General features: G+C 40.1%; 1 protein-coding gene across 3 annotated transcripts in view; it reads left to right on the top strand.

The window, feature by feature from the left end:
• LOC127631025 (plexin-B1-like) overlaps positions 1 to 13460 on the top strand; it is an 84828-nt gene that overhangs the window by 33878 nt on the left and 37490 nt on the right. For 2 of the 3 annotated variants that reach the window (XM_052108964.1, XM_052108965.1), the window contains exons 2-3: positions 3738 to 4853; positions 9554 to 9733. In XM_052108964.1, the coding sequence (XP_051964924.1) occupies positions 3750 to 4853; positions 9554 to 9733 (1284 nt within the window). In that variant the 5' untranslated portion in view covers positions 3738 to 3749. Of the gene's footprint in view, positions 1 to 3734; positions 4854 to 9553; positions 9734 to 13460 lie in introns of all 3 variants that reach the window. The other variant, XM_052108967.1, reaches the window with a different exon arrangement.

The raw sequence follows: 13460 nt of genomic DNA, 5'->3' as shown, positions 1-13460 counted from the left end.
GGTGCTTGCTTGCTAAGGCAAGCATCACTCACTATCACTATTGCTCATATTGGGATTTGAACAAACTACTAATCGTAATACTACTAATACATAAGTATTAAAACTTCGGCATGTAACTCAGACATAAATATAATCTCAAATCATGTGACTTGAGATGTGTTATTACTTTTCTATGCAGTCGTATGATTAAAAGGGGTGACAAAATCTTATAGACTTACCAAACCTTATCTAGGTTTTCTAGGTCCAGTTAACAACAACCTAGCAATGCCTTAGCAACTGCACAGAACAACCTAGCAACCACATAGCATTGTGCTAAAACCATTTAAAATACCTTAGCAACTGCTTAACCACACTATCCACAGCACCCTAGCAACCGCTTAGCATGTCTAGCAACTAACCAGGTCACTCTAGTAAACACCATAACATTGTGCTAAAAACATTCAGAACAGCTTAGCAATAGCACAATGCCCTGGCAACCACCCACAACACTTTAGCAACGTCCTTGCTACCACCCAGAGCACATTAGTTACTGCATAGCAACCTACTTGCAACCCCTTTAGAACACCTTAGCAACTGCATGGCAATGCCATAGACACCACTCTAAACACAGTTGTAACCACATAACATTGAACAAAAAACAAAACACTTGGAACACTTTAGCAATTGCATAACCAAACATAACAACCAACCACAGCGCCCTAGCATCCACCCAGATCACTCTATTAAACACATTGTATTGTGCTAAAAAACATTCTAAACACCTTAGCAATTGCATAGCAACACCCTGTCAACCAAATGTGCCAAAAACCTTTCATAATACCTGGCCACCACCCATAACACCTTTGCAACTGCATAGCAGCATGCTAACAACCGCTCAGAACAACTTAGCAACCCCATAGCAATGCACTGAAACAACTTTGAACACTTACCAATTACATAGCAGTTCCCTAGCAACCCCTAAGTATCGTGGTGCCAAGGCTGGATGTTAGCACAGGCTATCATCACTCCCATTTTCTTCAGGAAATTTTAAAATCTAGTTTTTATTGGTGTGGCTTAAAACGGCAAGTATCTTTTGTTTATTTTCTCTTCCTTTCATTCATAGGTTTATAACTGAATGTAACAGCTGCTGCTCAGGTCTTTCAACTGGTTGATTAAAGCGTGTGTGTGTGTGTGTGTGTGTGTGAATCAGCAGTCAACACACACTTTTTTTCTCTGGTTCATCAGTAAAATCAGAAAGGCTACTGGCATAATGCATAATTTAGCACATAACTTCTTCACATCTCTATTACTTTTTATCTTTCAGCATTTTCTCTTATTTTTGTGCAAACTCTCCTTTTCTCCCTGCTTTGCCTCCTCCTCTTACTCTTTGCCGTCTAACCTTGATAGTTCCAAGGATCGCTCAAATCTCTCATGTCATCTAGCGGCAGTGAGGATTGGTTGGTAAAAAAGAGTCAGACACTCTGTGACCAACGCAAACACCCTCAAGGGATTTTAATAATAACAGGAGTACGCGTCTGGCACATTTTGGTATGTTTTATCAGCCGCTGTTCTTGTGTTTGCTGCTCGTACGCTGGCAAACACTCTTTTATGAAGTAGACTCTAGTATTCTTGTGCTTTTTTTGTTGTTGTTGTTGTTGCTTCTCTTTTTGTTGTGCTGGACCAAAGCTGGCAGTCTCAGTCAAGCATCCTCCGCTGCCTGTGTGAAGGTGGCAGGACTTTGAAGAACAAAAGAATGTGTTTGAAGCCTGTAGTCTTTGTGTTGCACTGTGATGTGCACCAGTAGGTATTCTCCTGTGGTGTTTACAGTTGCAATCAAAATTATTCAACCCCTCTGACCTGCAATACATTCTGGTGATGTGAATTAAAACACATCAACTAAAACCTCAGTAAACACATTTTGTTTTTAAAACACATTTGAGTGATTTTGAGAACAAAGAGTTCAGTTTACCCAAATTTAAAATTACAATTACTTATTCTCTCCACAAATGCCATGTCACAAATATTCAACCCCCAAAGTCAGTCATTTGTGGAGCATACATTACCCTTAATAACAGCAAATAAATGTTTCAGGTATTGTTCTCAGGCTTCGGACACCTCTCTATTAGAATTTGTACACATTTCTCATGAGCAAAAGCGTCCAGCTCATTGATATTTTTTGGTTTCTTTGCTGCTACTGCTTCCTTGATATCCCAACAAAGATTTGCAATGGGATTTTAATGATGGACTGATAGGGCCATTCAAGGACATTCCACGACCCATCCTTGAACCAGACTTTGGACAACTTGGATGTATCCTTGGTGTTATTGTCTTTCTGGAAAGTCCAGTGATCAGAGAGCTTCAATTTACACACTGAAGGCATCACATTTTTGCCAAAATGGCCTAATACCTGAAAGAATCCATGGCATCAGTCACATAGTCAGGATAGCCATTCCTGCAGCCACAAAATACCCCCATAACAGGACTGACCCACCTCCATGCTTGAATGTGGGGATGGTGTCGTTCTTGTCTTCAACTTTTTTCTTACTCCAGACGTACTGCTGACCCATGGGTCTAAAACTCATTTACAGTTTAGCGTCATACATCCATAAAATCTTCTACCAGGACTTCACATGTCTTTCCAAATTCCTTGTTGAATATTCAAATCAACTTTTCCCTTAGTGAAGTTTTGCTTTCTTCCACACCCAAGACGGTTGCTGTTGTACCATATTTAAAAAATGGATGAATGGTGCTGCCAACTTTGTCTATTGTAAATTGAAGTGGAAATATACTTTTAACCACGGCCTTTCTTGTGTAATGAAATAATCTCCTCTATTAGCTTTCATGACCGCTTATATTTAATTGCATTTTTTGCATAGACATATTTTTTTTTGGTAAAAATACATAAATTGTAAAACTTATGTGCCATTGGAGGGAAATGGCTTAATTTTGTTTTAAAACAATTACTTGTGTAGCCGTACATATTTAAGAAACGGCTACATGCAATAGGGTTTGAAACATTATGGCTGTATTTTTTAAACCTCTTGCTATTTAGAAATATTAGGTCATATATTTACACTATGACTTTTAATGTGTCACTCAACTGATATAGATGTAATGTTTAAAAATTCATTTGTAAAACCTAACAGTCTTGGGGGTGTTGAATAATTTTGATTGCAACTGTATGTGATAACTTAACATTTGTCTTCTCTCTTTTCTTTCTCTCTCTTTTTAAATATCTCTTTTTTTCTCTCTGTTTCCCTCCATGTACCCATCTGAATCATGTCCCCTCTCTGATTTCCAATTTAACACTTTATCTCACTTTGCTTTCTCACTGTCTTCCTTCCTTCCTTTGCATGTAGAACTCAACTTTCCATGACCTGTTCATTGCTGTCTTTTCCCCTTTTTTCACCTCTTCACCTTCCTCCTCTCTTTCAATTACTTTCTTTTTGGGTTTGATGCATGTTGCCTCCACCATTGTCCGCTGTCTTTCTGACTTAATTGGTTTTCTAATGTTCCTATGTTGTTTGCATTTTTCACCCTAAACCTTACTGTTTTTCTCCCTTTATCCATATCTTCACCTTCTCCTTGCTCTTCATAATTATTTTCATGTTATAATTCATGTTGCCTGCACTTTTCTGTGCAACCTATCTGACTTTGTTATGACAAAATTTTATCCATTCTGAATTCACTTTTCTTCATGCATCTTTTCAACTGCCTCCTTACTATGTTTTCTTAATCTTTCTCTATCTTTTTAGCAGGTGAGGGGTGCCATGCCAGCTGCTGCTCCCCTGTTGCTGCTCCTCGCCATCTTGTGGTGGCCTCTGGTATTGCCTCTGGCCAACGGTCATCCTCAGAGCTCCCCCACATTCATCTCCCTTAATGGCTCCCCCCTCAATCACCTCCTGCTTGACAACCGCTCGGGTCACATCTACGTGGGGGCAGTTAATGTGCTCTATCATCTCTCACCAGACCTGCAGCTAATCTCCTGGGGCAAAACCGGGCCCAAACTGGACAGCCCGGACTGCCTTCCCCCTATTGACCACACCGATTGCACCCACGCTGAAACCACTGACAACACCAACAAACTTCTGTTGCTAGAAGAAGTGGAAGGAGAGTATCCACTTAGCCTGATAGTGTGTGGGACAGTCCTGCAGGGCATCTGTGAGAAGCGGAGTCTGGAGAATGTCTCACAGATCCTGTACAAGACAGACAACCCTGTGGACACTCAGTATGTGGCTGCAAACGACCCTCGTGTGTCCACAGTGGGTGTGGTGGTGGAGCAGAAAGGAGTATTGCTTATGCTAGTCGGGCGAGGTTACACCAGTAAAGGACCCGGTGGTATTCCACCAATCACTATGCGGCGTTTAGCCCCAATTGGCCAACACTCTGCACCAGCATTCTCCCACGAAGAATTTGGTAAGCTGGTTGTCGGTAGCTACTCTGAATACAACAACCACTTTGTGAAAGCTCTTCGCCACAACAATTACGTCTACTTCGTTTTCTCTCGGCGCGACGTGTGGGGTAAACGAGAGTACCGTACATATGTTTCAAGACTCTGTGCGGGCGACCACAATTTCTACTCTTATGTTGAAGTGTCGCTCTCCTGCGGTGGGAGATACAATCTGGCACAGGCAGCCGTGCTTGGCATGCATCGTGAACAACCTGTGCTGTTTGTGGCCATGGCCATGGGGCAAGCGTCAACCCCTACGCCCACAGACAGGTCAGCTCTTTGTGTGTACAAGGTGGAAGAGCTGGATAAAGCTCTGCATGGTGCCCAGCTGCTGTGTTACACCCAGGAGGGCAAAGATAGCAATAGCAAGGAGAAGGCTTATATCGAGTACGAAGTGTCCTCCAGTTGCTTGAAACTCCCACAGGTAAGACAATCTTTTCTCAAAGAGGATTAGAACCCCTTGAAATTCATCATCTTGTTCTCAAATGTTCTTTGATGCCCATGTCATATTTTGCCAGTTTTTTGTTCAGGCCGACGTTAAACACATTTCGCCCACCTCCACTACCAAAAATAAGGGAATACCTCTGAAGAACCCCCGCATAACAGCATAATTCCAAAACTGCTTATTGGCAGTTGCTTGCTCTTCAATAGCTGATTATGTATAACCAGTCTCAGCCATAGTCATACCCACCTACCACAGCATGGCTTTAAAAAGCGTTCCACTTGCAAACGGAAGGAGTGGCAGCGTGATTGCAGCAGTTTTAATGAGAGTTAAATCTGCAGCTAAAATGCCATAAGTAGTAATATACAGCCAGGGAAAACCACAAGATTTCAGCCCATTAACCGGGTCATGTAAGACAGCAGGGCAGTGCGGTTTCTTGGCGACAGATCAGGGTCAGCAGGATTTTTTTTGTGAAGGAGGTGTAAGTCAGGGCGAGTGGCAGCTGCCTCAGTGCTGACACGGATTAGCGTCCAGCTGCCTGTGCCAATGCTAATCCATATGGCATGCAGCGCTAGCTCTGGAGCAAAGCCCCAAACTTCTGCACGTCAAAGGGCAGGTTTAACATCTCTACTCTGAATTTGCAACTAGACGTTTCTGTCTTCATTTTAACGAACCCAAACGTGGCAATGGGGTTTTATGTTAGCTGTTAGTGGAATGTAATTTTTGGAATACAGTAGTTTGTTGTTTATGGTTCGGTTTAGGTGTGACAAAAGAGCATTTCTGAGAGTGCAATCCAAAGAGGTTTTGTTTGAGTGACAATTGGAGAGTAGGAGGTAAGGGGATTCATTGGGTAATTTTATTTTTGTGTCTTTTGCTGTGCGGAATGGGGTAGTGTGTTTAGTATGAGCTTGGGAATAAAAAGGAATGATGTGAGTGACTGTAAAGCCCATGGGAGGGGGTTAAATCCAGCTTAACGCTGCAGCTGGTTTCAGTTCCGCTGACACACATCCTCTCTAAACTCACCACCCCAGTGACCAACACACACCGAAGTCTATTGAACATCTGACCTCCAAGTCACAATACTGACACCACAACCACACCCCTCATTATGTGCTTCACCACATCTAAAATATAACTTCTCTAGTCTAGTGGATAGCCACATTATTAAGATGCTATCAATCAAATTGCAACAGTTTTTGATCATGTCACTGTGTGCATGTATGTGAAATATGTGACAAAGCTAACATGAAATAGTGTCCACAAGCCATTTATCTTCCTTAACGTGTCAGCAAAAAAAAAAATGGACTCAGTACCAGGCCCTAAGACGTTTCAGGCCAGAAGACACAATAGCCAATTTTCCACTATTTGAGCCAGGGTTATAAACTGGTCAGCCGGGGTCAGTAGCCTAGGACCATGAGCCGCAAGACCAAAATCACTCTGCATTCCACCATCGTTCCATAAGCCCCGCAGCATTGCCCTAAAACCCATTTAATACGCCATCCTGGTGCAAATGTCACACACCCCGCCCATTTCACAAGCCAAAACAAACATGCGTGTTATCTAGTTATATAGAAAATATACATTTACATTGTATGGAAATGTTAGCTAGCTAGCCAGATTTAACATTGACAACACACATTGACATTAACTGCAATGGTGTCCCTAGTGGTCTCTCCACTAACAGCAGGACAATGTCCCAGCACACCGTCCATGAACTCGAGCCATGGAACGTTCTTCCTTTGGGCACCGCTGTGTCCATTGTGCATCTTAAGGGATTTGTAATGTGTCTGCAGTTTTTTCTGCTGAGATGCAGGTTCGTGACGTCACAAATATGTCGACACCCAGAGATATACAAAGTTAGTGATAAACCTGTAGCACTAATGCTAGCGTAACAGCACTGTTTTTCAGTTGGGTTGCTAGGAAACAGTCAAACCCCTGTTATGCTTATGGGAGTGTTGCAGTTTTGGTTGTTTAAACCTCATTTTCCAAGCATCTGGCAATTGAATTCCTTTATGGTTGGAGTTTTGAGAATTCAAGTAGGAATATCTCACATCCAACTCGAATGAAACGCAGTGTCTCGCTAAACTCCGCCGTTGACTTTGACCGAGCCTCAATCCCCAGTTATCTTTCTTTGGCCCAAGGGTAATCAGCAGACCAGAGGCTATTGGCCCCAAATATGTCCCGAGGAGGCATGATAAGTCCCGGAAGTGACAGTGGGAACGCAAATGGCCTTGGCATGCACTAGCACGCCTTCATTTGGCCCGACGGTGGAAACGCGGCTAATCATGTCAGTACTAATTATAGTTTTTACAACAGCAACAACTCAGTCTGAAACAAAACAAAACTAGATCACTTCCTTCATAATCACCTGATGCAGCCAGGAAATGGGTTTAGTAAAGGGAGTTTTTAAGCTTTTTGATGCCAAAGACCCCCAAATATGGTGATTCTCTTACAAGGGACTATCTATATATTTTTAAGTACTGTATAAGGAGGCATTATTGCTGTGTGATAAAGACATACAAAATTATATTATAAAGACAAAGTGTAAATAATTGGCTTTTATATTGACATTGAACTAAAATCAAAGATTTTATATATTTTTTTATATTATATATTTTTTCTACCTACTATTAGAGCACTTTTAGATTTATGTTTCTCATTACAAAACTAATATGAATCACGAATGCTAAAATTGTTTCATGCTGACTTTAAATACATGTTCCTGGTGGCATGCTCCAAAACTTTGATGATTTGGTAGTTGAATAATATCAGTAATGAAAAAATATCAATGATTGTTGATTTCCCAAGTTGCTTGTGGATTGTGACAACTATATGACAGTTTGTTAGAGAGAAGGGGTTAAACAAAATAATAAGGCTAGGGCTCATTTCAAAGAGAGAATTTCTTTCTGAGACCAAATCAAGTTATTACATCTTGATGAAAGATTATTCATTGTGTATTGATGAATCATTCAAAATAAGGACAGGAATGTGTATTAAGAAAGTAAACAGGATTTTTTATTGATTTGTTAATGTTAATGCCATTATGTACTTTTCCTGCAACTTTAACAGTCATAACCATCTCAGTCATTCATAGGAAGTATGCAAAATGGATCACGTTGGTGTGTGTGTGTGTGTGTGTGTGTGTGTGTGTGTGTGTGTGTGTCAGAGAGTGACCTACTTTAAGTTCAGTTGTGCACCTCCGTTCTGCTGTGCGGCCACTCCCCTCGGTAGGTTAGAGGTATTATTGTGTCTGTCCGTCCTATGACAGCTGCAGTTCCAGAATAGCATTAGGTCAAAACACACAGACCCCTGGCTCCAGTGAGAGTGCATCTAAAAATCACTCCTAGGCATTCATAGATGATGGGTTGTGCTTGACAGACACCATAATAAAAGCAGCTAAGCAAAGAATTGATTTTTAAGTACACTGATTCTTTCCAAATGCTAATATTTGAAAGACTTTGGAAGCTCTTTCCCAGTTTTTATAGTTCAGACTTAAGGGATAGTTCACATATTCAGTCATTACTTCCCTTGTTCCAAGCCCATATGACTTTCTTTCCTCAGTCACCATTCACTTTCATTGCTTCTTCTTTTCTATACAATGAAAATGAATGTTTGAGGCAAACACTCAGCTTAATATCTACTTCAGAGAAGAAAGAAAGTGTAAAGGGTGTACAAATGACAGAATTTGCATTTTTCAGTAAACCAACCCTTTTTATATTCAACATGTATTTTGGATATTAATTGTTTATAACGCATTCTCTCTCAGGGTTTGTGTCTCTTGTAACTATGTGAGGGTACACAGCTGTCTGTCTGTGTGATTAGCACATTGCTTGCACCTCATTATTTCCAAAACATTTAACATTCATTAATTCCTCAACTGCTTATCTTCCATTTGACCGAATTCAAAGTAAAAGTTTTGGAAACTTGCATGTAATTACAGAGATTCAATAGAGAACACTACTGCTGGTTTCTATTCTGAGTCTCACAAAGTGCATAAGAACAGTTGAGTCGTGCGTGTGTGCGTGTGTGCGTGCGTGTGTGTGTGTGTGTGTGTTCATGTGGGTTTGAATCCGGTCCATGTCATACTGATCCCATTCCCCGGCATTCTCTTCAATATTGTCCTTTCTACTGTTTCTGTCAATAAAAATCAGCAGAAAATGAGTTTTCGGAGCACTAAAATGTAGCCGCCTCAGACAGCAGCACGCCCACCGTCGGTTCAGTGACCGTCTGATGCTTATTGCCAGGTTACCTGGTTGAAACAGTGAGCGCTATATCTGATCACTGCTTAATCTTGACAAAGTTTTGAAATTAATTAGATATCCACAATCAGAACTGTATATTCAGCTTTGTTTTCCGAATTATGTCTGTGAAGCAATCTGTACTTATTATTTCAATTCTAAATGCTATCTCTCATTTTCTGTAAAATTATTCTTGATATTTTAGATAAACCAAGCCCTAAATGCCACACAGAAACAAAATGAGTAGTGGTTGGTTCTTTGCCAAAATAAGCCAAACTTTATGCTGTCTGGTAACACATGACTAACTAAGTAAAATACCAACAAGTTAAGTAATTTCCTGACCATTTTCAATCAATTTTCCTGTCTATATGTTAAACTTATGAGCTGTGCGTAACTAATGCATTTACATGACAGATGTAATATGATGTTTCTGGTATCGTGTAGGATTCTTTGACGGAGTACCCATGTGGAGGGGAACACACACCCAGCCCCATCGCAAGTGCCATTCCTCTTGAGGCCACGCCTGCTTTCACCTGGGCTCCACCCATCACTGCCATCACCACGGCAACTGAGGTCGGCCACACTGTCGTACTGCTAGGAGACAAAAGCGGAAAGCTGCACAAGGTATGACTCACTGTAACCTGTTACTGACCATTTATTGGATGATCTTGAACCAGTTCATTAAATCATCTTTTATTGGGAGTAAACCTGCAATTACCACGGCGGTCATTTTGACTGTTTTTAAGTTTTGCAATGTAATAACTTTGTTGAAATAAAACCCATATAACCATAGGACCATGACTTTTCTTAAATGTGTGTATATTTTATTCTAACATTGTTATTTTATAAAAATTTCAAAACAAAAAAGAGTTGAGTATTTCTACCTTGAATGGCCATAACGGTCATTTTGTCCGCACAAATTTCAGCGTTTGCTACATAAAGGAACAAAGGGCGCTGTTCACCATGGAGGTGCTGAGAAGTGACAATGCAAAGCTCACAGTCTATCAGTGCAAAAGAAGGAAATCACTGTCCACACAGCTGTTGCCATCACAAGTGGCCAAAAGGCTAAACCAGAAACAGTCACATACTAAAACAGAACCAAGTTCAGAGTAGATGTGCTAGATCAAATGGCGAGTAAATACTCTGTGAAAGCACCCACATGTAGGTGGCCAGTGGCCGTGTTTTATAATATCCTTGACCTGGCTGCGATAAATGCTTCCATCCTGTTCAAGAAATGCACAAATGAGAGAATGTCACTGAGGAACTTCATAATGCGACTGGCAAATGAACTTCGCTACGGCCATATGAGAGCAAAAGCCACACAGCTGATGGTGCAAGGACCTAGGCAGGAGCAGCTGCAGATGGAGAGAAGGCAGTGCCAAGTGTGGAGAAACTGCAGAAAAACAAAACTAAGGACACTTGTGACAAATGTCAAAAGGTAGTGTGTGGGAGCTGCACATGGAAGGTAGAGAGTACCTGTGTTGACTGAGTAATCGATCCACAAGCGTCAGTGAATGATGTGCGGCATTTGCCCCAAAACATCCAGATGCCTTGTTCAAGTGAGCCCACTTTTAGGAGAATTTGTTCATAATGATTTTAGAGCATAATATTTTCATTATAGTTTTACAGCATGATATTTTTGCTCGCTGTAAAACAAATATTGCTTTCTAAATCAGTTTGTTTTCCCACAGTTTAGCGAATGTTCATATTTTTATTAACTGTTTGGGCCATTTTGGGTTAGGCCTATATGTGTTTCATACATGTCTAAGGTTGTATCTAATAATACAACAGATTCGTTTATTTGTGGATTTTGATTCCAGTGGTGGCTGCATAGGATTGTTTCCGATTCGTGTTGTCCAAACATCTCCTATAACTCCAGAGCGTGGTTAAGTCCAAAATTCACAACATGTTTTTATCTAATGAAATATTCTGCCTCAATCCATGTTTGTTGGTGTTTAGACTTTCAAAAACATTTTCACTGTGGTGAAAAACCTTCTGGACACAAAGCGAGGCACACACATTCCGGGACAGTCTAGCAGCTTGTGTGTGTGTGTGTGTGTGTGTGTGTGTGTGTTTGCATCAATCACCATTCACTTTCATTGCATTATTTTCTGTGCAATTAAAATGAATGGTGAATAAGGCTATTGTTCTCTCTAGAGTGTGTGAGCTGCATAAGCCCCGCCTCTTACACAGAGTGGACGAGAGCACAGATGCAGCGCGACTGGCTAAAATGTTGGTGACATTTTACGCATGTAAACACAATGGGCAATATCGAGGTCAGCAAAAAATATCGAGGTCTTGTCCATATATCATACGATAAGTCGATAATGTAATTATTGTGACAGGCCTATGAACTATCCCTTTAAACTCTAAACACCCATCACCCATCGAGGAAGAATAATTGGAAAAATCAGCATGAAAAAAAAAAGACTTTTAAAGACTTGTTTACCGTCATTAGGGGTAATTTTAAAAAAGCAAACAAAAAAATTATAATCTGTTATTAAGCATTATCTTGCCAGTAATGAGCAAACCACTCTAAGCAGGGTAATATTTTATCAAAACCGATTTCGGTTTGCTCAGATTTCAGATAATTGGTTACATTATTTGTCATTACAAGGTTTTACTGAGTCATTATAATGTGACCTTGCTGATAAAATTGGATGGCAAAAAAAAAAATTAAAATTTTGTAGGTAAAAATGTATTTAATTTGATCTCTTTTGTATCAGGAAACATTGAGAAACTCCTTGTATATATGAGACCTACCCTTCAAGGCCACTAAACTTGAGACATTGTATTTGAAGATCACTTTTCAAACCGTGACGAACCTGAAAAACATGAGCTGTCGCAAGAGGAGTTCTTGCTTTTGCTTGAACTGTTATGTTTTATGTTTAGCTGTTATTAAAGGCAAATAGAAAGGAGAGCGCCGTGCCACCCAGCCCTACCATAAAATGCCATATACTGTAAGTAGTCCATATGACTTGTGCACTATATTCCATGTCTTCTAAAGCCATATGATAGCTTTATGTGATGAACAAATTAAAATTTAATTGGTTATTCACTGAAAATCTGCAGAAGCTCCAAAATGCTATTCGTGTCCATGTTCAGATTAAAAAATAGAGCGCCAACACTGCGCACCAGGTTTGATGTTACTGATGCCAATGGCATTGTTTCTTGTGTATTTAGGCCTTTATTTTTATAAAAACATGATTATTGTGTACTTTAAATTCCAATCACATATTATTGTCCAAATAAGGGAATGAAAGGCGCATTTGAGTGTCTCATACAATTGAATTCCGACCGTGTCTTTGAGCCACACCACAGACCACACGTAAAGATGAACCACTTCTGAACCGGGCTTGAAGCACTGTAAAGCACGCGCTATCTGCGGAGGTTCACGCTAAACTCCCTTCGGAAATATAAACAAGGATTTTAGTGAATGCAAAGCACTTCCTTTTCACTTCAATTTAACAATTGTGTGTTCATACTAGAGTTGTGGTACTTTGGTTTGGACTCGTGCATTTTTAATGCATGATAAATTATGATAAATGAATAACAAAACTGAAATTATTGAATGCATCTCTGTCTGCATTCAGCTGTAATAGCCCCAGAAGTCCTAGACGTAGCCAGAGTTGTTTCACTGTTTAAGCAAACACACTCACACACACATACGCACTTGCGCAGGGACACTCATCAGTCAAACAGTATGCTTGAATATTACTACAGAGACTACTGTATTGCTGGCACTACAAAAGCATGACGGGTATGTATCTATTGTAATAGAAACTAAAAAAGGCAGTTTCACACGACATGGGACCTGACAACTGGAACATTGTAAAATTGTGGCTTTTGTGCAGCCAAGACGGTGCTCGCATCGTGGTTAAAAATTTCATTGAGTCAAGTCACCCAAATCATGTCTCTCATAGTTTACTAAAAACAGCATATTGAAATAAACATAGTATTAATATTGGTTATTAAGTCTTTAAATGTATCTACATATGCAGGCTTCTGTAGTCTCTCGTGGTCCACACAGTGTTGTCAACTGTAACTTTTTAATTAGTTGGAGGAAAAAGCGTCATTGCTTAAGCAGACAGCAACAATAAACTGATAAACAGCACCTATTTATAATTGATTGACTATTTTCAAAGCATTGACGAGCTGCTTACAATACATTCGTTTACAGCATTTGTCCACCATTCACAACATTCAACCATGCACAATAAAATATGAGGATATTTTGGGCAGTGAAATGTTTTGTTTATAATTTAGTTATATTAGACTATAAAATAAATGTATTGTTCGATGACAGGGTTTGTGTATGAAGCTAAACTTATGCCCGTCTTTTTTTTACTGC

The sequence above is a fragment of the Xyrauchen texanus genome, chromosome 37 (genome assembly GCF_025860055.1).
Source record: "Xyrauchen texanus isolate HMW12.3.18 chromosome 37, RBS_HiC_50CHRs, whole genome shotgun sequence".
Taxonomy (NCBI): domain Eukaryota; kingdom Metazoa; phylum Chordata; class Actinopteri; order Cypriniformes; family Catostomidae; genus Xyrauchen; species Xyrauchen texanus.
The sequence above is the reverse complement of the archived record's forward strand: the minus strand, read 5'-3'. Positions and strand labels throughout refer to the sequence as shown.